The sequence below is a fragment of the Neopelma chrysocephalum genome, unplaced genomic scaffold (genome assembly GCF_003984885.1).
Source record: "Neopelma chrysocephalum unplaced genomic scaffold, ASM398488v2 Primary Assembly neopelma1_63, whole genome shotgun sequence".
NCBI classification, from domain to species: Eukaryota; Metazoa; Chordata; class Aves; order Passeriformes; family Pipridae; genus Neopelma; species Neopelma chrysocephalum.
In genome coordinates, this window is record NW_020897720.1 from 6,552,474 (window position 1) to 6,580,280 (window position 27,807).

The 27,807-nt window shown below is 46.7% G+C and overlaps 1 protein-coding gene across 1 annotated transcript; it reads right to left on the bottom strand.

The window, feature by feature from the left end:
- Positions 1-283: 283 nt before the first annotated feature.
- Positions 284-12,540, bottom strand: STC2 (stanniocalcin 2). Its single transcript, XM_027682577.1, has 4 exons — positions 12,251-12,540; positions 10,020-10,162; positions 7,339-7,550; positions 284-3,919 (listed from the first exon to the last, which is right to left on the bottom strand). Exons 1-4 carry the CDS (start codon positions 12,417-12,419, stop codon positions 3,526-3,528), a joined length of 918 nt encoding a protein of 305 aa, XP_027538378.1. The 5' UTR covers positions 12,420-12,540; the 3' UTR covers positions 284-3,525.
- Between the last annotated feature and the right edge of the window lie 15,267 nt (positions 12,541-27,807).

A 27,807-nucleotide genomic window follows, 5' to 3' on the forward strand; every position in this document is an offset into this window, starting at 1 on the left:
TTCCAGGTCCCAGATAAGCAGCCAGCGAGGTCTCCCTCTCCTAGGGGAATGACAGGCGGGGGACAAAGTCTCTCTCCTGGCTCTCCCTGCTACACAGAGGAAGGGTTGGCTCTGTCCCCATGTCCTGCCTGGCTGGCACACACAGGGGATGGGCTGAGGGGGGACGAGCAGAGAAATTACCTCTGCCCCCCTTGGCTGAAGCTCCTGGCTCAGCTTCAGAGGGCTTTTCTTACCACCTTATCACAGCAGCTGAAATTCCAGCTAAACAAAACCCAGCCACAGACTTATTCAAAACATTTATTAGTGTTTAAGGAAAATAATAGTGTGAAAGGTACAGAGCTTTGTCTAAAGCCATATGCATTTTCTTTATTTACAAGCTTATTTGGCTGCAAATTCTACATGAGATAAAACTAGTATGTTTTTCTCCCAGAGATTTGGAATTAAGGACAGTTTGTATTTTTTTTTATTTTATTTTTTTTCTCCTTTTAGTTCAGCACTGTAAGTTAGGACAGCATTTTCCAGGGTTTACTGCTATCTTTTTCCAGTAGGCGTTTTGCTTCTTGCAGTATTTTCATTCCAGAACAAGGCTCATTCCAGATGCAAAGCATAAAGGAAACATTCATACCTTGGCTTTTAAGCTAAACCTCCTCTATGAACAGCAAGTTCATAAGGAATGTTAATTAAAGCATCATACAGTATCTAAATGGACTTTTTTTTTCTTTTTTATAAAGAATTAAGGCTATGTAGATGTCACAATAAAATAAATCTCAGGTAAGACGCACCCTATCTGTTAGATATGAAAGAAGGTTTAACAATAAATAAATGCTTTATGCTGTCAATAACATTATGGAACTGTATAAAACTATATTTACGCAGCTTTAAACATAAAAAAACCCATACTAGTGGCATGAATATATACAACAACACAGGTCATGACATACGTTTAAATTATCATAGCCAGCAGTGTTCTTTTTTAAATGGGGACACTATAATAAATAGAAATGTTAAATATTTACAATAATAGCATATGTGGAATCAGTAGATGAACACATAAAATCTTCACACACAGAGGAAAAAAAAATGATGCCTTATACAAAAATCCCTCCCACCCACAGCTTGTCCTCCCCCCACCCCCCAATTTTCATTGACTAAACAAGGGGAATATACAGTTTTCCCCACAGAACCAATGAATACAAATAAAACTGTATGCATGCTGAGGTGATATGTTGACTGAGACATTCAAGGATGTAGATCTCTATGTTTGGTTCCCATTGATGAATCAGACCTCTAATGACAGAGGGATCTTATTTTAGTTCAATGCAAGAACATTGCACTGGTAGCAAGTTGTTTCTGGTTTGCATTGGTTTTCCTTTTCTTTTTTTCTTTTTTCTTTTTTGCTAAAATGCTTGGATTGTCTTTTTGGTTTGAGCTTGTTCTTTGTGGTGGCTCTGTGCCACCGGGGGGGAGGACGCTTGCAGGAAACCCATGGAGGCACGTGCTAGAAACCTTCTCATGGCACCACCAGCAGCCACCTTTTGGAGCAGAGGAGGTGGCCAACACTCAGACACAAACCAACCTTCCCAAGCTGCTCCGTGGGACAGCCTGGGTGCCCCAGGGATGGCAGAGCTGCCACCAGCCCAGTGGGGCAGCTGCCACACCCACTAGCACATCACCGTGGTCTTTGCTGCTATAGCATCTGGCCCGATCCCACCTCTTCCCACTTGAGTCAAACAAAAATGTTATCAGAGAACTTTGCTAAAATCAGGCAGGATCAGGGTCATGTCTTTAAGCAAAGACCTGGTGATCACAGAGACACACCTTTTCAACTTAACTGTCCTCTCTTGCTTCCTACGTGGTTGCTATTAAAAGCAGTGCCTCTACCTTCTGCGGGTGGATCCATGCATTAAACCCTGAATACAGCTATTAGGAGCCGTGTTCACTCAGCAGTAACTGAAATCTTGGTTGGAAATTGTAGCCAAATTCCAACACCCTCTACTGCTTATGCAGCTCCTTCCCACCATGCGACAAGACGTACGTTAGTTCACTGGGTACGTTCTGTCCCTGCTGAACTGCCTTCCTGCCCCCACAGCTTTCCTCCCAAACTTTCTAAATGAGAAGGCTCAAATCCCTGGTGTGATTCCCACTTTCTAAGAAAACTCACTTCTTCTCTCGAGGAAGCTGAGAGCTCACCCTTCTGTCCCCATGGATGCCGTAACCTCCATTTCCAGTACAATATCTGGGGATATAGGATTGCAGAGCTGCAACCTGAGAATTACAATTGCATAGGGGGTAGGAGAGATATGGCCAAACACCTCATTCACACTTGAAACTGCTTAAAGACAATAAGCTCTTGACACTCTTCATCTTTACTAACTCACTCTGTGGAGACCGGTGGTCATTATCTGCACAACAATTAATAAACCCAAGTCAATCCCCTCTCCTTATCTTTGGCATTTGGATAAACCATAGCTATAGGCAGGTTAGAGTGGGGCTCCACATCTCAGCAAACCATACCACGCTACTGCTAAGGAGAGACAGATTTCTGAGGGGCCTTCAACGCAGCCCTACAGAAGAACTAAACATATGGGGTCCTTCGCTGTCTGAGCCCACACCCATCCCTTTAGGCTTGGGCTGTCTATAAGGGTGGAAGACCTGTATCACTGAAGGGGCAGACGTAAGCAGAGAATATGCACAGGGTTCTTAGAGGTCCACAAGAATACTTTTGGGGGTCCTCCACACTGTGCAAGTCTTTAACAGTCACATTGCCTTGTCTGGAAGCTGACTACTCGCCTGTGATACACTGAAGGGACTGGGTATGATACTGTGATTAGCAAGTGTCAAGTTATGCAGTGGTTCAAAACAAACAGGGGGGCACTTAAACCAGGCAGCGTCACCCAGGTGGGAACAATGGCTCAGAAGTTAGTTAAGAGAAAGTGGTGGAGCTCCAGACCGCACGGTTCCTGTGCGAGAGACGGGGCAGCTACTTCATTAGAGAGCTTCACATAGAGAGCCTGGAGCTCTTGCGTTCTCAGCCACAAGCAGAAACCAAATCCCTTTGGAATTCAGCCATCTGCTGTAAGGCTGTGCCCTAGACCTTTGGAGGTGCTAAGCCACAAGCAGCCACATGCAGTCTGGCAGAGCCCTCTTGGAACAGTCTCCCCAGCCAAGGAGACCAAGGGAAAAAAACAAAACAAACCCCAAAACCAACCCAACAATCCCCAAACAAGATCCTAAATTTCAGATTATGTCTGTTTCATAAAAAAGGGGAAAAGAATTTAGTTGGAGACATTTTGCCACGTTTGGTGGCTGCTCGAGTGTCGAGTTTGCTGGATCGATAACCCATTGCCACTGCTCTCCCTTTGCTACTATATACACTGTTGCCGAGGTCCATATATATCTTGCAATGCCCTGTGCTTGACCTCTGAATGGGAAATGCTTTGGAATGTCCATAGACGGGAAGATGGAACTCAGGAGGATTCCGGTGGAGGGGGAGGATGGGGGGGAAGAGGGAGCTGGTGCCTTTTTTCACCTCCGGATGTCGGAGAAGTCGGACAGTTCGTCTGCCCGGTCCACGATCCCTTGTGCCCCTTTGGGACTGTGGCCCCCAGCTTTCACCCGGGTGTGGGCGTTCAAGTGGCCCTTGGTACCTCTCTCTCCCTTGGATGCTCTCGAGCTCTCCCTGTGGTCGGGGTCGGAGTGGGCCAGCATGTCCCCACGGCCAGCACCGCCTTTGGTGGCTTCACCTGGCTTCTTCTCGGCGCCCAGGGCGGCGTCACCGTGCCCAGCTGAGGTGCAGAAGCTCAGGATGGAGCAGAGACTTCCCCAGTTCTGTTCACACTGGGCCTGGACGCTTCTTGTTATTGCCTTTTTCACCTCCTCGCCACAGGTGAGCAGGATATTCACTAGGTCAACATATGGCCTAGAGGAAAAGCAAACAGGGAGAGGAGAGTTAAAAAACCAAGGGAATCCGTCTCACAGTCCCCTGGGCACAGCACAGGTCAGTGGTGTGAGCCCCTGCCACCCACCGACTCGGCAGCCTTGGAGAGCAATTCTGCAGCCTGTTTTTTATGCAATATACTATATTGTGATTGGCCATTTTGCTGTAGGACATCCTGTCAAAGCTTTACTGGATCTGCCTTGATTACTCTCCAGTGGAGAACTGGAATGTCCACCAGAGGAACAGACGACGTCTCCCTGCTTGGCAAATGGAAGAACTGCTATCTCACACTTTCTGCCTCTCTCTCTTTCCTCAACATTTCATCTTTAGTAGTCAGGACACACCACAAAGGAAACTTGCTCATGTCCAGAGCCATCAGCTTCATCAAGCAGTTGCTGCCTCCAGGTGAATGGCAGGTACAGAGCATTCACCAATTACCAGTCTGCAAGAGGAGGCACTGCCTCACCTCTGAGAAAGCAAAAAAGAGGTTCTTTGGCTTTTCTCCTCTCTGAAGCACTGGGTACTGATCTCCACCACAGGCGAGATCCTATCTGAACTTGGGATCTGACTGCACAGACTCAGACACACAGAAATCCACTTTGCTGGTACTTGTTCTTCCCACACCAAGGTTCTTTTTCTTCATTTCCTTACAGAGTTGAGTACAGCTTTCAGTATGTACCTTTCCCCAGCCAAACAAGCCATGGCTAAATACCCTTTGTGCTTCCTACCCTCATCCCTGTGAGTCCCCACACACAGCCACTTCGGTTTTCTCGGCCACGGGTCACCGAGTGCAGCGATTTTAAAATAGTTGTGGTCACAAGTTTTGTGGGTCAATATTGATGTTGTCTATTGACACAACCGCTCAGCTGCTTGCAGGCCCAGAAGGACGTGCTTAAAAATCTTCCACAGTAGGAACCATCCCCAGCACAAGTGGAAAACTGCCCAGGGTCAGCACTCGTGGCTGTGCGGGGTGGTGGGCGTGCAACTTCTGGGCACACCATCCACCGGCTCTGGTGGCTGTGGACAAGTCTAAATTTCTTCTCATTAACTAAGTCAGAAGAAACAAGGAAAACTAACAGATTACGATCAGTGCCTGACACTACCCAACTACTTAAACTCATTTTGAATCGCTAATCTTAGAGAGCCACCTATTCCCCTATCTCAAAATATTTCCCATGGTTGGATTGTTTCTGCTGTTTAAAAAAAAAAGTTACTTGGAATGCAGTAGCGACCAATCTGCCAAGGGCTGTCACCACTTCCACCATAGCAAATCAGCCTGACCCCCACCCCACCACAGCTGACTCAGGAGGAGGCTTCACTGCCCTGGTTGTGTTCCACAACACTCATCGGGAGAGAACAGTCAGAACAAAATAGTCAGAGAAAAAGTCCGAGAGCTGCCACTTGCTTCTCTGCTCCTAGTTTTTGTTTTAAATGTAAAATAGAAGAGAGAGCTGAGCATGTTGCATACAAAGCGATTCAGTAGAAGGAAATAAAAAAAAAAATTAGTTCTTCAAATTGGGCATAACCTTTACAAAAATCTTTGTAGGAAAAAAGGTCGCTGGTATGACTAAAAAGCGGCTCAGCTGCCAAATATTTCAGGTATTCAGAGCCTGCCAGAGCCCTGCGGATTAATACTGGCCCATTTCTCCTTCCCTGTTTTACTTTGTGCAGTTCAGCTGGCCTGACCAGAGTACCTGAACTGAGCACAAGGCTGCAAGTCAGCAGACGTGATTTTATTTCCAGCTCTGCCACACTTGCCTATTGATCTTGAACAAGTTCCTTAGTTCAAGAGCTTCAGAGATGGCCTCTAAATTTAGGGGAGGGGAGGAGGCTGGCTGGTTCTATTTGGGGAGTCCCGCATAGGAGAGCTGAGCTCCGACTCCGTGAGATGCTGAAGTGTAGGATGCGCTAAATGAGATCATGCAAATTATAGGTGTTCACTGAATGACCCGTCTCTTCTCAACCAACAACCCCCCAGTTAAGCTCCCCAGAAATAAGCAGCTGCCTTTGCACATTCCTGCTTTAGCCTGTTCATAAAATAAGGGTAACTTACTCCTCTTTGGAGAGGCTTTTGGCTCTCATAGCTCTTTTCATCCCCAAATGATGGGGGGGTTAATTGGTGCCAAGTACCCAATTTACAGCCTGCTAACACAGCCCAGGCAGTGCCCGGAGAGGTGCTGCTGTGCAGGATGGAGCCCTGCTTCCCCTCTCCACCAGCCAGTGGGATGCTGCCCATCGCCCTGGGCACAGCAGCCCTGGCAAGGCCAGACTCTGCCACCAGCCATGCCTTTGATCCCAGCCTCAGGAATGTCCGTGGAAAGGGCCTTGCTTTCAGGCCACCATGTTCAGCTTGTACAAACCACAGCACATGATTTATGTGAGTAAATTGGCATTGAAGCATCCCTCTGCAACTGCAGCTAAGTATTAGGGGGGTGGTTTTCAACAGAAAGTAAGGGAATCAGAGCATAGCTCCTTTGGATACTGATGAAAATGCAAGGCTAAAATTCCAAAAGAAATGATTCTGCAAAAAAGAATTGGCTGTCATGACTGCTGGGATTTGGAGTTTCTCTGTTAATATCAAGGCACAGAGGTGTGGTAGGAAGATGCTCTAAGCTTAAGCCTGATGCCAGGCTGTGCCTCAGCCTTCTTGTCTGGGAGTGAGATGTTCACCTGCAAGAAAAACAGGCTCTGATTTTTGCATTTGTGCACAAAGAGTCAGTACAAACAGCTTGTGCCTGGTTTGTTGCTGTCATGTAGGAGCTTTGATCAATTCCAAATAGGATTCGTGCCTGCCATTCCTCGGAGGACAGCTGTGTTCCCAGTCAGAGGAATGAAGTCCTCAAAATCTGACTTCTGCCTTCATTTTGTACATCTCCATGTTTTATTAAAAACCATCTGAGATTAATAAAGAATAAGATGAATGGGAGATTACCTGGGGGACCGCAGCTCTTTCAGGGACAATTAACTACAAGACATTTGAAAGTATGTATTTAAAGAAGAAATTATCATCTCGCTGACAACTTTGCATAAACCTTCTTCCCCCTTCTCTAGCTGTCATCTTTAACAGGATACTGGGGTCAAGAATGACGCCTTTGAGCTCAGAAAGCAAAGAGACATTGTGAGATGCTTCTGGAAATGACAGATACTGACAGTGCATTTGCCAAAGGACCAAGGGGACAGGCAGATCCAACTTCAACCCACTTCATCTCCTTCCACAGTCACATCACCTTTGTACACAGCCTATTCTTCAAGGGCCCCTGCAAAGAAAGCATTACCTCGGCCTTGTACATGGGAAAACAAGAGGTGCTTAAGGCCAGAAGGAGGTGAAACAGCCCATTGGCACCATCGCGCTCCTGGAAGGAGCTCCCACGCTCTGACTGCACCAGCACAGAGGCACTTACTCATGCTGCAGCAGGTCTTTGAAGTGAATCATCTCCACAATGACCTGGACGTTCTCCTTGGCAGCAGAGCAGAGGTCATGCTTCAGGTAGCACTCCCGCTGTAACTGGAACACCATCTCTTTAATGGCAGGGCACTTACGGCTGATGCAGCTGAATTTATGCCTCAAGGCATGAGCCTTACACTTCAGAGCGTCTTTAATGAAGGATTTTCCCTGAGAAGAAAAGAAATGGAGTAGGTCTGTATTTTTGTCCATTAAGTACAGCAGCTGATTTATGCCCAGCCAGCTGCTCCTCTGCAGGACAATGTCAAGGGTTATTACAGTGCTAAGGGTATCACTTAATGGCTTTTCACTCTCTTCTTCTTGTCTCTCTGCCCTTAAAGACCATGCCAAGTCACCTAGCTTTGCTATCCCAGTGGATCTGAGACATCCAGGGCTTCCTCACTGGTGCTTTGAGGTTTCCTCCTACTCAACAGCTGAATGCCCAATGAGGGAAAGAGCAAAAGTAAGCACCTTAAAGTAGTTCAGTGCTGGAGTTACTGGATTAATTTGCTTCCAGGATGGCAGAACAACAGGTTCAAACAAAAGAGAGGGCATCCTGCCATGGCTGAGGTCCTCAGGACCACAAACAGATACCCATTCAGTAACAGCAAATTAGGTTTTCTTTATTTTAAAATTAGTTCACAAACTCATAGACATGTACGCATGATTTATAAGCACCTGCCCCATTCTCCAGCTGTCAATACTTTCTCTACTACCACTCCCTCAGAGAGGGGCTCAACTCAGCACTACTAATAATCCTCCAGTGTCTTTATGTCTGCTGCAAGAAATTCTAAGTGAGATTAAATCAAGAAACTAAAAAAGTAAGGTGGAGAAAAGCTGCTTTAGCAGCTTCTCTTTAACCACTATTTGTGATTCCTGCATTCACTTGCTTAGTGGACACCAAACCCATCCCCTCCTTTCCTCTTTGCCATCTGACACTGCAGCTGCCATTCATGTGACTACTCTGCTCAGAATCCCTTTACTTTGCTGAGCAATAGGCTCTTGCACTGCCTCCACCTCTTCATCAGCTTCAGATTTTACACAGGTGCTTCGTGAAGACCAAATCCTTGTTCCCCTTTATCCCAAGAGTACACTGGCACAGCTCCACTGTCACTAAGTCAGGTTCACCCAGACCTGCAAGCAGATGTCGTCCCCAAATCATTTCAAGCCAGAAATATTTATTGCTGATCAAAGAGTTGCTTCAGTCATCGTCCCTTTCTATTCCCCATACCAAAGGCACTTACTTGCCCTTCCCTTCAGTAACAAACACGCAGAGCACAGTAGGCAAATAAGGATGAAAAAGAATTCTTACATAAACCAAACCTGACATCAATTCTCAGGTTTCAGAGCAGAGAACAGAAAATGGACAGCATTACTCTTGTCATTTAATGCAGCCTGAAATAACTGTAGATAATAGAGAGAGGAGCTGTGAAAAGTCATGTCATAGCAGAGGCTAAAGCCACCTCCATATTAAATAAAGCTCCAGGGGTTTAAATCTTCTGCACTGCAATAGAGACAGCCTGGATGTGAAACAGGCTGTATTTGATGAGCAATATCTGAGGATCAGGCATCAGTGGTTACACTCAGCTTTTCTAGGCCCCTTTCCCTCCCCTCCCAACAGGACTTACTTCTTTGCTCAACTCTGTTCACTGACAGAATATTGTGCAAAAAGAAATGAGTGTTTTCTGGAAGCCACTTGGAAATTAGGTTGAAGGTTTTCAGACACCCATAAAAGCAGCAATTCCCACTTTAATGACTAGCCAGACCCTTGGTACATCCTTGAGCATTTGAGCCTAAAACTCCAGCACTTCAAAAGTGCTTCCTACTGGGTGGTCCCACGATCCCTTATGGAATGGGCTGGATACTGAAGACAGCTCTACTTTGTACCATGCTTTTAACAGTGCCATGTAGCTGGTGCTTTTAGTCAAGTTATTCTGTAAACTGCCTGGTCAAGCCAAATGCCGCTGGCCTGTAGGAATGTTCCCTTCCCTCCACACTGAAATGGGAGAGTAGGTTTACAAGACATAATAACAGGATGTCTCAATGATGCATAAATGGTCTGGGGAGAAAATGAAGGAGACAAACTTAATACCACATACCATCTAAGTAACGTATTTCAACGTCAGTGCTCGAACCAAAGGCTTATTTGAGTACAGCAGCTTTCGGAGGTTGCCTGGACTGGTTGTATGCAAGTCTTGAAAACCAACTTTAATAACTGCATGTTGGGAAATATTGTGATAAGTCTAAATGAACTGGGAGCCCACGCTGCATTTCAGGATCAGCTCTGAACAAACATGGTGCAGAAGCTTGAGTCGCCCAGTGTTTCTTAAAACCATGTTTGGCTACATTAGTGTTCTGCTGCAGTTATCCTGGGTACAGTAGGTGGAAGGGATCCAGGGAGCTGTAGCTAGAGACAGCCTGTCTCCTGGGACAGGTTGCACACCACTACTTTGTTACTGTCCTGAGGTCTCAATTCTGGACCTTTCAACAGAAAAATTCTTACTGAGTTAATAAATCATGGCAGAAGCAGACTTGCTTTGTCATGGTAATTTTTTTTTGCAAAGATGTGTTAAGGAAATAAAATACAGGCCAAGTGTATGTTAGAAGCAAGCAGATACGTAGGACATTTCACCATGTTACCTGGGCATCGAATTTTCCAGCGTTGTGCAGGAATGTCATGCAGATCTCGTGTAAGCCTCGGATCTCGCAAGAATTGTTTTCAAAGCATTCAAACACTCCACATCCCACATCGCCAGCATTTACCAGGCAGTGCTGGATTTCAGCTAAAATGAGCATTGGTTAGAGTTAATTGGAAGAACTGTTCATAGAAACTGGTGGCGGGTAGGGGAGAGGGAGTTATTTTGCTACCAACATGAGTTTGAAAGAAAAATGCGTGACAATTAATTGTACCCGCACAGTGCCCACTTTTTGCAGAAATAAGGCCAAAACTTGGGTGTATTACGTTATGAAAGTGATATCCGAGAAACAAATGCCAAATCCACTATGCTAACGTCAACCTATTTCACTCGAGAACTGTCTAATGCTCTTGCATTCCTCAGGAGCAAAGGACGGGCATGATTTTTGCTGTCTGATTGTACATAGTCCCCCATCAACTTTAAGTGCCACAATGAGAAGCCCAGAACCCAGCCAGCCAAAATTTTTAATTTTTGGTATTTTGAGCTAGTTTCTGGCCATTTGGCACAATGTTTTTTTACAGACCACTGGGTTTTACCTGTCAGGGTGTCTATCAAGTTAATGGCAAAACTCCCACTGATGCATAAAGTCCTTTGCACTGAGTGTTGTCTGAAACTGCAACTATGTGCTCACTTATGCAGAAATCAATAGAAAATATATACATTTATATATGTAGTACATAAAATAGATGAACTGGAGCTAGTAGTTACATATGTATTTATTCTGCCCTTTCAGATGTTATGTAATGCTGTAAAAAATGCTGTCTAATACTCACTTTCAAAAAAAACCAACCACCAACCCAAAAATCTAATTCTTAACACGACAGCTTCTGGTCCTTTAAAAAAAAAATGGATGTAGTAGTACTGCCAGAGGGAAGGTGGTTGCTGAAAAAGCCTGGGGATAAAGTTAAACAGGGGCAGCTTTTAGACCTGAACTGAGGATGCTAAGAATTCCTGTACTCTGTGCCCTGTGGTACCTTTAATTAAAGTTCGCCCTTGGGAGCCAGCCTAATCCCCCTCGAACCGCAGCGTGTTTCAGCCATCTCCAGCCTCCCCCTCTGCCATGCGGTCCATTTGCAAGTCTTTACAGCAACTTTCGGTCTAATTTCAACCCGCTGCAAGGCAGAGAGAGGAGCCGCGGATGTAAATGCGGAGCCTGCGGGAGTTCACACGACTCCCCCCATCTCAAAATGCACTGGCGCTGCATTTTTTTCTTCTTTTCCTTTTTTTCCCTTCTACCTGCCCCGAAGTGCATCAGGGGGTGGCACAGGGGAGCCCCGGGGGTGGGCTGCGGGGATTGTCTGAGCCACGGGCGAAAAGCTGCGCAAACCCACCCGTCCCGGGGAAGGGGGAAAGGGGCACTGGAGCCCTTTGTGGAGCGCGGAGCCGGGCGCTGCCGGGTCCGGGAGCGCGGCTGTGGTGCTTGTGTTGGCATCCGGATGCAAACCCTTTGCCGGATCACATGTCCTGGCTCCAGCGTGCTGAGAACTGCACAGTGCCGTGATTCACATGTGGCAGTCCCTAATGGGCATTCGTGCATTCCTGCTCGTGTGTGTTTAAACACGTCTCGCAGCACTGAGAGTGTTAAAAAAAAAAAAAAAAAAAGGGCAGGGGGGAGGGGGGGGGGGGGGGAAGGGAAGCGTCTGGATCCCGCGCTCTGTCTTTGCACGGCTGGGAAGCGATCCAGCGAAGTGCACGCCTCAGCTCTCTTTTTCTAGGCAGATAATACCCGGGGGAGGGAGCGCGGAGGGCGGGAGAGGAGGAGAGAAACCCCCGGCCCGTTGCATCATTGCACGGCTCCCTACGGAGGGGGCAAACCTCCGGTCATTCCAGCCGCTTCCCGGCCCTCCCGGCTCCCCCCCAGCCCTCGACCCGGTTTCGAGAAACTTTCTCCTCCCCGGCCCAGCATCTCCGCGGGGCTCGGGCCGCCCCGGGGCCGCTGCGAGCCCGGTGGAGCCGCTCCGTGCCCGGCGCGGGGCCGCGGCTGTGCGCGGGCAACACGTGCTTGGCAGAGCCGGGCTTTAGAGGTAATTAGGAGCGAGCTCTGATTTCCTCCGCTGATTTATGCCTGACAGTCGCGCACCGAAATAAAACGCCTGTCACAACTCGACGCGGCTGCAGCAGGGTGGGGAGGGGGACGCGCACAGACCACCCCGGTCCCCCCCCTCCCGCCCGTACCTGTGTTCTGCAGGGACAGGCGCCCCTTCTGCTGCGGGGTCCTGTCCTGCGGCCCCTCCGGCGGGTGCGTGGCCTCAGTGCCCGCGGCCGCCCGGGCGCTGGCCAGCAGCAGGGCCGTGGCCAGCAGCAGCGCCGGGGCCACCAGCTTTCCGCCGAGCTCCGCGCACATGGTCGTGCCTTCCCCCCGCCGCCGCCGCCGCGTCCTCCCCCGCCGGGTGCCGCACCCGGGCCCAGCGCGCTGCTCGCCGCGGCCCCGAGAACCGCATGTGCCCGGCGCGGCGGCGAGCGCGGAGTGGCAGCGGCGGCGCCGGAGGGAGCCTCAAATATCCCCGCCGAGCCCCGGTGTCACTCGCATGAGGGAGCCGAGCAGGTGTCGCTTCGCGCCGCGGCCAATGGCAGCCGCCGCCCCGCTCCGACCGCCCGCCGGGGGCCGGCCCTGCCCCGCCGGCAGGTTGCAGCCGCCCGCCCCCCGCCCCACCCGCACCGCGCCGCGGGGGTGGGAGCGCGGGGGGCACCGGCACCGACCGCGCCCGGCGGGGCGGGGGGAGGAACTGCACAAAAAAAAAAAAAAAAAAAAAGAAAGAAAGGGAAAAAAGGTGAAAAAGCGGGATTTTGACAAGCGCGCTGGTTTGGAAGGGAGGAGGGAGGCGGCGGCCGGCAGTGAGTGGCCAGTCCCCCCGCAGGCAACTTCGGGGCTCTCCCAACACAAGGGCAGTGGCGGGGGTGCCCGTGCCCGGAGCCGGCTGCCAGCGCCGGCCGTCCTGCGGCACTGCTGCCTCATGGCAAGACTTCATTTAAAAGAAAAAAAAAAAGAGAAAGAAAAAAAAAAGGAAAAATCCCTCTCCGAAGCAGCTATTGCAATGACTTTCTTGGAAATCCTCCACTCTCATTTTATTTCTTTTCTTTTTCCTCCCTGGTATTTTGTACTCTGCTTGCTCCTTGGGGGATTTGGGCCAAATCCATCACTTGAGGGGGGGGAAGTGGTACCTGGGTGCGGACCCGGATGGGTGAGCAGGGGACAGGCGCTGCTTTCCCGGGAGGGTGAACTCCCCTTCCCTCCCCCGGTGGAGAGCATCACCCTTTCAAGCCCCCCAAGAGCAACCCCCATCCAGCTCTGGCTGCTGCCTTTTGTCCCGTAGCTGGAGCGGGGAGGAGGGGGGACAACACACGGCAACGTAGGAAAATCCGTAGCAGGTGACGAGAAGTGCCGCGCTGGCTGGGGAGGGGGCGTGCGTGTCTCCCCTTGCCCTGCCGTAATGCACATCAGATGTTTCATCAGACCCCGCAGGCCCCATGCGGTCCTGTGTCCCCCCCGCCCCCAGCAGCCCCCGAGCCCCCGGCAGTGCCGGGGCGCGCTGTGCCGTGCCGGGGGCGGGGGGCGCAGCCAGGAATGTCTCCAGCTGCTGCTGCCGCCCGCTCCCTCACAGCTGTCAAAATGCACTTGAGGAAATCCACTCACACCTCCCCGAGCAAGGGTCTCCTCGGCGGGACGTGACACCGCGCCGCAGGACCATGGCTCCACGGCTACGCACCAGCAGGCACGTCCTGACACCCCCTCGCAGCCCCCCGACAGCCCCCGCTCGCCTGGGCCTTCCCTGGTGTTGTCTCAGCCCGGGGGGGGGTGGTTGTGCTCTGTGCCTGAGTCGTGCGAAGTTTTATTTTTATTTTTATCGTTCTGTAGGGTTTGACATCGAAACATCTTTTTTAAGATTGAAATTCTTAGCGGCGGTGCCAAGCTCGTGTGGAAATTCCCTTTTATCAACATGCTGCTGCCTTTGGAACTGCAACTTGCAGCTTTTCCTCTAAGGAACTGGCTGTGCCAGTGAGGATGTCTGCAAAGCCCCTGTGCCCCTGGGATGGGCTCTGCCCTTTCTGACAACAGGGCTATTAAAGGAATAGGTTTTTCTTCTTCATTTATACCTCACCCAGAGTGCCTGCTGGCCCTTCTTTTGTCCTTGTTCTCTTACTATTTATACTGCTGAAGAGTTTTGCTCTTTAATTGCCTTTGCTAGGTCTAACTTAGCTCAACTTTAACAATTCTCATCTCCAGTGTTCAAAGACGAGGGACTGAATGAACTCAGGAGCAGAACAGAGGAAGTATGGGCAGGAGAATTTAAGAGATGGCAGTTTTTCTCTGTTGGAGGAAGTAACAGCCAATGTACTGTTCCTAACCAGCAAGTTTGTATTGTACATATAATATATTCGTTCCCTGGTGCCTCACAAATGATGCTTTCTCCTGATGCCTTTTCCCTGTTGCTTTACATCTGATGCCCTCCTGCAGCCATTCCTCATCAATCTTTCTGCCTCTTTTTAAAGTTACAGTTTTTGGATTGGTTTTGCCCTTTTGACTTAAAGGGATTCTGTGCATCCTCCATGTGCCAGACCCGGGGTCCCTCCCTCTGATTGGCTTCTCTGGTCGGGACTCATAATTTCCCAGAGTGTGTCCTTTGAACCACGCAGCCCTGGCTGCCCTAGTGTGGCTTGTCCTCCTCTTCAGCCTATATTGTATTAATTTCTCCAACCAAGGTTATTTTAACATCTTTTCCTCACTAAAACCGTGCCTAAAATAGCCCCTGCTCGTGTCACTTTGGGGAAGAAATCTGCTGGCTGTCAGCACGTTGAGCATTTCCCATCTCCTCCTGCTCAGCACACATAGCTGGGTGGAGGGTGGCACTCAGAGCTGTAGGATTTTTCCCTGCTTTTCCCTCTCGAGGTCACTTGTCAGGGTGCTCCTGGGATTAGAGGATCTGGTCCCACTCATCCTTTCCTTAGCGAGGCAGGAAGCTGTGCCTGCATTTTAAAGGTGAGTGCTGTCAGGGAAAACGCGCGTGATCCACAAGTCATGCTCTAGCAAATCTGGCGTCTCTTGGAGCGTGGTGTAACTCGCTCCCTGGCAGTGTGATCACTGCCAAGGTAATTTTATAGATGTTACCAATTCCGGTGATTTAGGGGCTGGTTTCCAAGGGACTTGGGATGCCTGAATCCCAAGGCACCGAGGCACTGATCCTGCAGCTTTGCTCCAATGCAGGGAGCTTGCGTGGACTCGGGTGCCTGATTGCAGGACGGTGTCCGGTTTCGAGGCGTTTAATGATGTGTTGAGCAGTAACACTTCAGAGAGGATCACAACTCCTTCCAGCAGTTTTAAACCCCTGTTGGCTTTCAGGATTACACTCTGAGTTCCCTTCAGCTAACATACATACGTTTTACTTTTTGAAAGTGTTTCATAGTTTGATTAAGACTTCATATGATCAGGCAGTGGCGTGAGCATTTTGCAGCTCCCTTTAAATGGGAAGCATTTAATTGTTTGGCGTCTTTAGGGAGATGAGCTGCTTTCATGACTATTAACAGGGCTGTGTCCCTGCAAGGCCGTTGCAGGCAGGTGAAGGCTGAGGAATGCTGTGCAAGAGGCTCCAGCGCACAGGAGAGAGCGAGCACACCCAGTTACAAAGGACAGAGAGGCCGATGACTTCAAAAGGGAAGAGGATGCTGTGGGGAAGGTGTGCCAAGGTCTGGATTCAGGGTTTTCTATCTGTGACTAAACACATTTCACAGTAGAGCTAGAGTAAGCTGTGCTGTGCAGCCCCAGCAGTGCAATGGGATTTCATCAGACTTGAAAAAATAGCAAGACAGGGCAATTTATTTTTGCCTCTTCTCCTGGGTAATTTCCCCACCTCGGGGCTTAGTGCAAGGTGCTGACTTGCAAATGACACATCATTACGAAGCGAGCCCAGAGCTGCAAAGCCTTGCTGGGAAAGTGGTCAGGAGAGCGAAGGAAGCTGCTTCTTGGACTTGGTTCCTTCTGGTGTGGGACCTGCTCTGGGAACATGTTGATTTAATTCCCACAAGTTAGTTCTCGAATGGTGCAAATAAAGCTGCTGACAGTGACTGAAATGGGATTTGACACTGGAGAACCTGTTAGGCTCAGTAAATGTAGGTCTGTTGGGAAGCTTCAAAAGGTTGTATTTTAAGCCACTTTTCCCCTCTCATCATCGATTTAGTATTTTTGAATCTCTGGTAACTAGTTTTTATGATGAACAAGCAGAAGTTGACAATAAAGTCACAGAGAATGAAATGCAAGAAAAGTCAGAGCTAATTAGATTGAAAATTATACAGCCATTCTTTTCCTGATTGGTTGTATAAAACTCAGGTATTTGAGAAATGGTCTCAATGAGTTATGCACCAGGTTTAATGGTGGTCTGACTTCTTTGATAAAATATGAACTATTTGAAAGATTTATATGAGTCAGAAATGCTGCTGAATATTTTAGTGTTTAGAGCAGCAGGAAACCACTCTGAGATATTTTTAAAACAGGTATTTACTCAAGTAATTGGTTACTTTTAATGTGGAATAAGAAAACCTGGTGCAGCTATATTGGACTTGACATAAAAGACAGGTTTGTAATTTGTGAGCAAAACAGGGTGGAATGTACACATTGTACCTGGGGAGGTATTTCAAGAAAGACAACTCCTTGAGACAAAAAGCCAAAACAACCGACATGCTAGGTTGCATGCCAGAATTGCTTATTCCTCAGTTAATCAGCTGTGTAATGAGTGTCCAGAAACAATCCCTTCTGCCCAGGTAGTTTAAGTTTCAACCTTCGTAAGCTTTGTGGCCGTCATAAAATGGATTACATGGAAGTTGGACGAAAAACACATGTTTCTGAGAACATTTTGGTTCAAATAAAAAAAAAATGTGGCAATGTCAGTGCCAACAATTTACTACAGAATATCTGAACCAGATGCTGTTAAACTATAATTCCAAACAATTTGCCAGAATTATGTATTTACTTTATTCTTTAAGTCAAACTAAAGTTATGCGTGTTTTTTATTACTTGTGGATATAAACAAAAATGTGATACAATTGCAAATAATATAAGGCAGATAATGCCCAACAGTCAGGATTTCTGTGACTACTGCACTAGCTAAAGAAAAATGGAAGTTCTGTTGCTAATTATGTGTGACAGGGTCATCAAAATGGGGTTGTTCAGATTGAGACATATCAGACTGCAGTCTGCTTAGTCACTAGATAAGAGCTTTAGCCAAAAGCATCTATTTTTCCCTTTTTCTCACAGTAGTACATTTTTTTCCCCCTGAGAGAATGGGGAAGAGATCTGCAATACATGGAGAGTTACAATCTTAGCTAAAATTATATAGGAAGGGACTCTTAGGAGATACTTGTAGGCAATCTCCGACTTGCTGGTTCTTATCCAGATGAGCTGCTCTCTGATGGTTGAAATGACAGACATTGACGTCAAAATTAACATCTTGAAAGGATAGAATGAGTTTTAGCAGGAGTTTTTATGACATTACATGTCATTCAGGTTATAAAGACTTGAAGCTGGCACTCCCACAAGCTGAAACAATCTTTACCTACTGTCAAGAGGCTCTCAGAAAACCTCAAATAATTTCCTTGTGTGAAGTGGCTACCTCAGTCAGCTGCAGCTTGACACAGAGAAGTGCTGAACATGCTGTAACACCCATATTCCCAGGTCGAGTCCAAATCAGCAGGGAGAAAAATACATCAGAAACTAGAGAAAAGAGTTTCAATAAGAAGCCTTGATTCAGAGAATTGTTCAGCAAAGTCACCAAAACCAAATCCCCCTGTGTGCTATAAAGAAAAGAAGAATCTGCAAAAGATTTGCAGTGGAGTCTCTGGTTTCATCCAGACAACGGCCTGCTGGGACACAGCAAGCTCCATCTCCTGACCCAGGGCTGCAGTGCTGGATCCTGCTTGGAGGAGCGTGGAAACTCACCACAGCTCTTCTGCAGGAATCCTGTTTGATTTTGGGAAAGAACATGCCTTCACAGAGAGCAGAAAAAAGTTCTCTGGGTCCCCTATCTGAAGACCACGTGGTACATAAAGCATGTCCTTGTTTTACGTGATTCGAGGTTCACACGTGCTTCATTATGGGCAGGATCAAAACCCAGAGGTGAACTGGGTGAACACAAGGTGGTTTTGAGTTTTTTAACCCACCAAGTCCCGAAGCAGTAGCTACAGGATAAATGAGAATTACCACTACAACATTATGCCAAAGTCTAACGCAAATAATTTAATTAAGTGTCATGGCTGACATATTTATCAGACACACCCAGCTTATGTGTGTTTACAGTGCAGTTACTTGAGGCTGAAGTTAAAGATGGGTGAGATTTTCTAGTCCAAAGGTGTCCTTCTCCTTTGCAGTGCCAGATTCCTCCAACGTTCTGATTCCTCTGTTCCTTCTCCACTTCACCTCTTGAAGGAGCCACAAGTGATACTTGCAGTCAAAGTGGATGCTGACAACATTTTTTTTTTGCTCTGGAAAAAAACTATCTTGGCATTCCTGGCCTTCCAATTCATACTAACCCTACCAGCTTGTGGCCGGACCAAAAGAAATTTGCTACAGCCCATTGTACTGGGACTATCAGAAACCCAGGTCAGGTAACGGGACTGTAATTCCGTGGGGCTCGCCAAGAAGGAAACATGCCAATGTAATTATAGTGGTAATTATAGCACTGTAGTCACCGCCCACAGAGCACGACTGCAGAGTACAGTGATTCCAGAATCAGAGTCCAAACAATATAATGCTCCGAAATTGCCCTACCCGCCGGTCCTGGCTCTCAGTTGGGTTGACCTGGGACTGACAGCAGATCTGCCTCTCCTGGGAATGGCCATGCAGATGCCAGCAAACACACACCAAATGGGGTGTTTCCCTGCCTCTCCTGTGCTTTTGCCCCACTGATTCACTTCAGCCAACAGCTGATGCTGAAATTAAGGGTCAGGTTTTGTTTTCATGTCGAACCCAACAAATTCAATGCAATTCTGAGGGGCAGGTAAGAGCAGTGAGACAGAAAAGATCTCTGCAGTCCAATCTTGGGCTCTTGTGGGCCTTTCATAACCACATTGCACTTCGTATGTGTAGAGGATCTTCCCACTGCTTTGGGACTTCTCAGTCAGCTCAGACAAGAACTAACCCATAGGTCCAACTGTTCCCATGGCCTAAATGCAACTGCCTGGTGGGACCTCTTTTTCCACTCATATGTGATCTGGTAGATGCTCTGACACACAGCACAGCCTGTAAACCATGTTGGCTTTGAGATTCTTGCATCGAGGACCTACATGACACAGTTTATGGGTTTGTATTCTTCCTGTGGAATAATAAGTACTGTGAGTTGAAATTCACATTAAAAAAGCCCCCAAATGCACTTTTCATTAAGTAGTTAATTGTCAAGCCCAGACAGTGGAGACTAAAAAAATTTCAGAGTTATGAGCTGGACTTGCAGACAGTGTGTAGGAAAACCAGGGCTCAATGTAGTGATCAGAGTCATGGAGTCGTAGTCCTGCTCCAGTTGCCAATATTGGAATGGGCAACTTAAAATGCAAATTAGGGTCCTGCTGCTGTCGTGGAAGCGACTCAACCACTGGGACCACTTGGATGCAGGAACTTGCCTGAGGCCTTTGTTTTGCAGGGCTAAAGCTGAAATCTGTTTTCAAGTTAACCTTAGTTTTTATTCACCACCATGTAACTTGCAGTAACTTGCCACTATGATGCACATGCTGCCTGCATCCCCCGTATCTGTGTTTATTCTGAGCGCCATTTAATGTGTTTTTATTATGAGTAGTTAAGATTAGATTGTGCTTGCAGTGGAAGCCTTTTATTTTGCAGTGCTGTGGTGACGGGAGCTCTGTCCTGGTGTTTATACCTTGCCATGTGCTTGCTCCAGGGACACTGTGCACAGCGTATCCACAAATGTTCCCGCCTGCTTTCAGCGGGATCTGACGCCAATGAAAACACATTCTTTGAAGAGATAGGTAATTACTTAAAACTTTGTCTAACGTTATAGCAGGACCAATAGACTGTTTGAACCAGTTTAGTATTCATAATAACACATGGTTCAGAGCTGACTAAAAGGCTATAATTCTTTTGAGGGGTTCCACTGACATAATAAACCACCAGAGCTCAGCTAGTCAGCAGAAAGCTAGGACTGGATTATAGCTGGGCTCGTCAGCGTGGGACCGTACATGGTAGTTTCTCATGACTGCAAAGGGATTATTTCAGAAGTTTGTTTGGTTTTTATTCTCCTTATTCTAAATTACTCTATAACCCAAAATTGAAGAATTGCTGTATGCTATTTTCTGTGAGAAAAGTCCTCAGAGATAATATTTGCTGTCTTCTCTGTCCTAGTGCAATCAGATTTTAATCTGGAAATGTGTCCATGAATGCAATTCAATTCTTTTATCCTCCAAATAAGCTGTGGTACCATATGCAGTACTGTACAACTCTAACTGCATGTCTGACTGGTGCAGGGATGTCCCCTCCTGCAGTCATTCTTCCACTTGCTTAACAGTTTTGCCCATCTATGGACCTAGACTGGACCCCATACTTACTAAAATATATTCTGTATATGGGTTTGGTGGGTCTTTTCCTGGGGCTATTTTGGCTACACCCATTTTCATAGCCAGTAGTGGGTTCCATAGTGCCAAACATGCTTTGATTTTTGGTTGATGTCATATTGCATTTAGAAGTAGCTAGGGAGCATTTCAAAATAGAGATCTGTTTATATAAATATTTATATGTAATTTTTTGATAGCCTCAGGAAACTAAGTCAATGACTGAGGAAATAAATAGGCATGGAAAAAATCATAAGGGTATTGTTTATGAATATAGTCAGATGATAATAACAAGCAGAACGAATCCACTGGAGAGGCAGAATTGACATGATGGATGCTAGCTCTAATACCATGTACTGAACTTTCAGTACATCTTGTTTTAGACTTGATATTTCTTGAAAATCCACAGGAATAAATTAGTGTGTGGGTAAGAGGTTCAGACAGAGCTGACTTGAGGCTGGAATGTGCAGAACAAGACCACAGACAGGGTGTCCATGATCTTCTGCTGCCTCCTGGGACTCCTCTGTGCCTGTTCAAGTCTCTATGTTTAGTCCAGTGTCTGTTCTGATAACTGATGGCACTTTGGCCGAGGTAAGTGCTGCCTGTGCTTTTGTGTCTTCTTTCACCAGCAGCTTTTCTGGGTGCCCTGAGAGTGTCTGGTGAGATTAGTCTGTGTCTATAATGTCCCCAGCAGGAAGGCTGGGGTTGTTTCTCCCCAGTCTCCTGTGACACATGAGGTGTTTCATCCCAAGTGGAAAACTGGCTGTCTGTGGCTCGGATGTGGAGGAGACCCTGCCCCAGTGGTGCAGAGCAGACTGGAGGGGGACACAGCTCCCCGGGGTGTGTGACTGGTGACAGGGCTCCATGTCAACCTGTCTCACCCTTGGCTGGGGGAACATGATGGAGAATGGGCACAGCAGCCTTGACACTGTGAGAGTCTTTTGGGGAAACTGCAGGGCACAGACTTGAGACCAGTACAAATTGCACTGAGGCCAACCTCGGCTTGGATGGCACTAGGATTGGATTGCCAGGAGGTTTTTCAATAATAACAGCAACCGTCCGAACGAGTGACACAGTAATACTCATTTATATGATTTATGGGAACACTGTATGTAATGATTCCAGCATATACAAGCAGGACTGAACTTCTTTTTAGCCTCCTGAATAGAGGCAGTTGTGTAATACCCACAGGAGCTTAGTACTTGTAGGAATATCCGGCACTGCCTGTGGCTGGAGGAGCTGTTTACATCCATCATTTCAACTGGCCCCATTAGGAGTTTTTGAAAGCAGCAAAGAAATTTCACTGGTGTTGAACCTAGAAGACCAGGTAGCCTGCTATCTACCTTACATTTCCATGTTCATCTGCCCTCTTGAGTGGTGTAGCCAGTCATGGTGATGTTGTTTGTATTTGGGTCTAGATTATCAGTGAGTATAGAGCTCGTATTGTCTTGGCTGGGCCCATCATTGTGGGCAGACTGTCTGACTACAGTGGGTTGAGTCCTGAGATCATACCAGCAATTCTTCTTCCACAGCCAGTCTCCCATTATAGGCTGCTGGAACACACTGGGGTATTTCCAAATTCTTTTCTGCATCTGCCTAGGCGGGTTACGGAGTTCCCTCAGCACTTGCCTCTGTTTCAATGTACATGCGTGGCAGGGTCCATGTGCTAAGCAGGACAAAATCTTTGGGTTTGTATTTGCAAAAAACAGACTGTTCAGTTCCATCATTGCTGGGTAGGATTTGTTATATAGGGAAACCGTGGGATACCAGCACCAGAGGTCCCGTCAGAAAGTACAGAGGGAACCGCTGGAGATGTACATATCTGTATATAGTGTGTCCATATACATTCCTCACTGTGTGCCTGGAAAGCAGCACTCAGCACAGGTGTCCTCAGCTGGCTAAAGAGCAGTGAGAATTGATTCAAACTGGTCCTGTGATAGTGTTACACAAGAATAAGTCAGGGAGTCTGAGTTATATTTTGTGTATCAACAGACCTAACAAAAGAGAGGAGAATATGGATTGGTGATTTGGATCAGCTTGAAGTCCTTTGAATTCATATACATGAGAAAGGATTAATTTTAGGTGATTTTAACTGTCTAAAATGCATTGAATATTCCTTTTTCCAGTCAAGAATCTCTGTTAGCTGACATAATAGTTCTATGCCTCTTCTGTGAAGTTGTGAGAAAATCTGGACAATTTCCTGGAGCCTACAAACAGCTCCATCACCTTACTGTGCCAAAGTGCATCTCCTGAAATAATCAGATGATTAAATCTCCTGCCAGGAGGATATGATTTTTCTGAAATTGATGTCTAGTCCCTGAAAATTTAATCTTTTGTCTCATCAAAATGATTTGGAGTCTATTATTATCCTATCAAAAATTCTCTCTGTGTTTTAAAGGCAGAAACAACATAACCTAAGTGAGCATGTTTTCATTTCTCAAATCTTGGGTTAGACTGTGAGTCATTCTCTGATGTACATCTTGAACATTTATGGGTTTGAATGACTTTCAGTGGACTGGGGTATCACTGTTGTACTTTGAGATTTGGGTACTGCTTTAGTCTGATGGCACCGTATTTAAACTATGAACGTATTTCACTCTTGGTGTTCTGTCCTGGGTGCTGCTACACGGGGTAACAGTGGGTTTGTTTGGAAATGAAGGTTTCAACAGACAGTGCTTGTGCCCAAGTGCCTCTTGGCATTTCTTACTGCTGCAGTTGGGTCTGCTGAGGGCAGTTTAGGTAGTTGCCTCTGGCTGTGCTCCAGGATGTGATTTTCTCTTTTCCTGCCATCTGACCAGTGTGATGATGACAGAGCTTCTGGAGAGCTCTCTCTGTTTTAAGTGTAGTCTCATTTCGGATGAGGGCTGTGTCACAACTTCTTCAGTTCTGGAGAAGGGACTAGCCTTTCATGAGAGCCACATTATGTCCTTTCTCTTCCTTCTGCTGTTATGTCTGCCAGCCTTTACCTCACTGAGCTATTTCAGAGCCACCCTCTTCTCTTGTGACACCAGGTACACTGACCTCTGTCCCTGTGACGTGACTTTCCACCAGACACTACTTGATTATGTCATTCTTATGCAAAATTTGGTCTTTGGACCAGCATGAACTGGTCCAGCAGGAACAGCTGATTCCTGCCAGTCAGCAGAAATGTCACAAACACATGGAGAATCATGAATGGGTTTCCTGAACAGGCTTCACCACAATTTTACTCAGAGCCCACATGGGGAGAAGTTCATCTCTTCACCCTGGAGTCACAGTGGGGAAACCATGAGTTGCCCTCAGAGTCAGCACTTGTTCTTATTCCCATCCACTGGAAATGTCCAGGAGAAAACTTAGCACAGTTAACAGAGAGATGAACCCCCTCCAAAACAACACCTTTCTCAGTTAATTTAACTATAATTCACAGTGGTAAGCAAACAGGTAGCTGAGGTGGAGGTCACCCAGAACCCCACAGCACTAGAGACAGAGATAATTTTATTTATATATATGTATAATATATTATTATACAGACACAAACTTCACTAAGAGCTGGATTTCTCCTTATGTGGCTGATAATTATAGTTTATTTACTTCTTGCAGTTCCCATGTACTTCAGCCATGCACGTTTTCTGTGGACCACAGTTATTCCTGATCAGCAGTGTGGTTTTCAGGCTGCCACTGTTGTACCTTTGATGGCAGCCGAGTGGCCAGTGTTTTGCCTGGGCCTTGGGGACAGTTGCTGATGGTCACTCTGCTGCTTCAGCAGCTTCTAGTTTTCCCCATGTGGTTTCCCCACACTTGGGCAATCCTGTCACTGGTGACCTTTTCCTCTGTCCTGCCTAGAAATGGCATCTGGCCCCAAACCCATGTGGGAACAAGACGGTCTCCTCTGAGCTGTGGGACACCTACCACAAGCTTGCACTTGGGCCTCCTCCAGTTTTTAGCCAGTTCACTAATGATCCTTTCTGGAAGGGCTTTATTCTACACAGATGATAGGAATGGAAATTACATACAGATGGGAATTAACAGTCAGTGCTTTAATAAGACCCCCATTTCTGCTTCCCTGGGGGAATGTGGCTAATTTAGGTTCATTCTGTACCTTCATTTTCTTCACCAATGCAGATTTGCAAGTTCCTTTGGTCAGCTGTTTATGACCTGACTTTTCACAAAAGCTTTTTTAATGGAGCCCTTGTAAGAACAGGTATCTTTTCCCATTATGGGTTTTGCATTCTGCTCGGTACAAGCCGTTTCCCAAATCCATTGCTGGGCTGAAGTGCTCCATCAGGACGTACCAAACCAGTCTCCTCATTGTGTTATGTGCCAGGTCCATCTCCTCCCTCTGTCTGGCATTTCAAGCCATTCTCACTGTAGCTGTCTGCAAAACTCAAGTCCATGGAGGGAACAGAGGAAAAAAAATATTTTACTAATAGCTATTGCTAAAGTATTTTGGTATAAGGAGACCTAAAATCCTTCATGAATATTGCAGTGGCTTCTCAACAGGCCTCCAGTCCTCACAGCCCCCATCTGCTGTGCTTTTTCAGACTTCAGTTCATCTGCTCCCTCCTGCACGTCTTCACCAGTGGAATAACTTTTTCCTAGCTGAAAACCTTTGCCAGCTGTACTAATACTTGCTTATAAACTTGCTTACAGAGATTTCACAATTCCAGCAGGCAGGACTTTACTCTTAGCCCCTGCTTAAAGTGCAGGCTGAAATCCTGAACTTGGCCCTTCCTGAGAAATAACTTCTTTCCCTCTGCAGACACACTGCAGGGAATGTTCATTCCCCAGTTCCAGTGTAAACCAGGCAGTCTTCTATGAATTGCAGCTAAAAAAGAAGTAGATTGTATTCTTTACAGTGAAATAAAAAGCAGTTCCTCACAACACATTTCCACCTTATTAAAACAGATAATTTTTGTAGTGATTTAAATCTTGGGGTTAAGCATACTATGTTGGGCAAAGTTTGATAATGAGTGCTGGTGTTATGCAGCTGATCCTGATGGATCATTGCCTACTAAGTAGCCATTTACCTGTTTATCATCTTTTTCCACCAGTTTCCTTTGAAGGCTCTGAAGCACGAAACTGGCAACATCCTTTGGGTAGTGCTTGCACAGGTTGTATTCTCAGAGCAACTTAGAATCATATAATGGTTTGGATTGGAAGGGACCTTAATGATCATCTCATTCCACTCCCTGCCACGGGCAGGGACTCCTTCTACTAGACCAGGTTGCTCCAAGCCCTGTCCAACCTGGTCTTGGACACTTACAGGAACGGGACATCCACAACTTCTCTGGGCAACCTATGTCAGGGCCTCACCACTCTCACAGAGAAGAATTTCTTCCTAATATCCAATCTAAACCTGCTCTCTGTCAGTTTGAAGCCATTCCCCTTTGTCCTGTCACTCCAGGACCTTGTAAATAGTCTCTCCATCTTTCCTGTTGGCTCCCTTCAGGTACTGAAAGGCCACAATTAGGTCTCCCCAAAACCTTCTCTTTTCCAGGCTGCACAATGCCAATTCTTTCAGCCTTTCCTCACAGGAGATTAATGAAGTGCTGTTAAGTACTGAATCAGGCCCAAAGCAAAGAACTCTGTCAGAAACAGATGCAACACAGCAACCATCTGCTGAGGAAAGTGTGCTGGAGGGAGGAAGCATGTTCCTGCTTACACCTGCTGCTTGGACAGTCCCCTGAAGTCCAGGCAGTGCACAAGAGAACGTGCCACAGCCTGCCTGGGAGCAGGGCTGACTCTGGTGCAGCATCTGTGAGAGCAGTGCAGCCACAGGAAACCCAAACTCAGCTGCCCACTTGCTGCTCCACCTGCACAGCTCCTGCCTCTGCCAAGCTCTCGGGTGGGGGATGGAGAGCAGGAAACTCCCTGCTGGGCTGCCACAGAGCAGCCCTGTCCCTGCAGCTTCTGCAGATGTGCTAAACCATGAAGTCATGGATAGCAGCAAATTTGGAGGGGTTAGGGATGGGGAAGTATAGAAAGGAAGGAGGAGAGGCTTCATTCAGTCCTCCGTGACACCTATTGTCTGTTCTCTCTCTGCCTCTTCAGGCTTGGGCTAATATTTTTCCATATTAATAGGAAAATGTACAGGTTTACTTCTGCTGTTGTAGCCCTGATTGTACAAAATTGGAAAATTATCTTGGATTTAGACTCTTACTTTTGTCTCTGTGAGCTTATTTCCAGGATCAGGCTCTCTTGCCCACTCAATCATTTGGATCGTCAACCCAGTAGGAATCAGTGCTATAATGACTGATATAAAATCTTTCTTTCTATTTTGTAACTTTTAAAAACCTTTTATTTTAAACTGGGAGTTCTGGCGTTTCTGTGCCCCATTTGCACAGGGATTTTGTTATTTTTAGCTTGATTTGTCAGGGGAGATTGTGTTTATTGCTGTGTTAGTATTGTGACTGTAAAGGAACAGTATGTTTTCATCCGTGATGTTCCTTTTCTGAACAGATCAATCTCAGTGAACTCTTACTCAGCAAATTATGTGGGTTTTACTAAACATTTGCTCAGAAAATACATTCTGTGGTTAGATACACTGGCATGTTCCCTGAGATGACCACACTGCAATAGTACAGTCAGAGCTGGCCTGGGATATAGGGTTGTGGGGTTCACTGTCAAGCAAGAACTTCTTGCTTATTTATTTTAAAAAATCGGGTAAAGCAAAAGGGTAAAAAATAAAATCATGCTTTAAAAAGTATATGAAATTTAAAGTTATTTATATTTTAGTTCTCTGAACCTTGACAATGTCCTTTTGAGTGCCCTATGCCAAAAAAAAAAAAAAACCTGTTTAAAAAAGCTGGAGACAGAGAGCCAGTCCTTCCTGAGGCTCTGCCAAAGCCTCTAGTAGAGGCAGACGCTGATGTCAGAAGAGAGCTGCTGTGATTGTCTTGTTTCCTACATGATTGACACTAAGTGTGACACCATCCCTCTGCCCAGTACAACTCTGTTGGAGTTTTCCATTGGCTTTGGTGAGAACTGGCCAAAGTCCTAAATTTGTCTAATGTGTTAATGTGTTAACTGTGTCAAAAACTTTGCGACACCCTTGACTATTGTACAGCTGATGATCTATGAGATGATAACTGTATCTGAGTAGGACAGACGACCACAGGAATTTCTCTCAGTGTCTGTTGCATTGTTATTAAAGACAGAACTAACTGTGACTCTGACAGTGCAATTTCATTAAACAACAGTAGATTTTCCAG

Bases quoted from the DNA above. Each gene is read 5' to 3' on its own strand.
- STC2 (XM_027682577.1), bottom strand. From the start codon at position 12,419: ATGTGCGCGGAGCTCGGCGGAAAGCTGGTGGCCCCGGCGCTGCTGCTG. The intron at 10,163-12,250 runs GTACGGGCGGGA...TGCTCATTTTAG, and splicing joins CCTGTCCCTGCAGAACACAG to CTGAAATCCAGCACTGCCTG. The intron at 3,920-7,338 runs GTAAGTGCCTCT...CTTTTCCTCTAG, and splicing joins AAAGACCTGCTGCAGCATGA to GCCATATGTTGACCTAGTGA.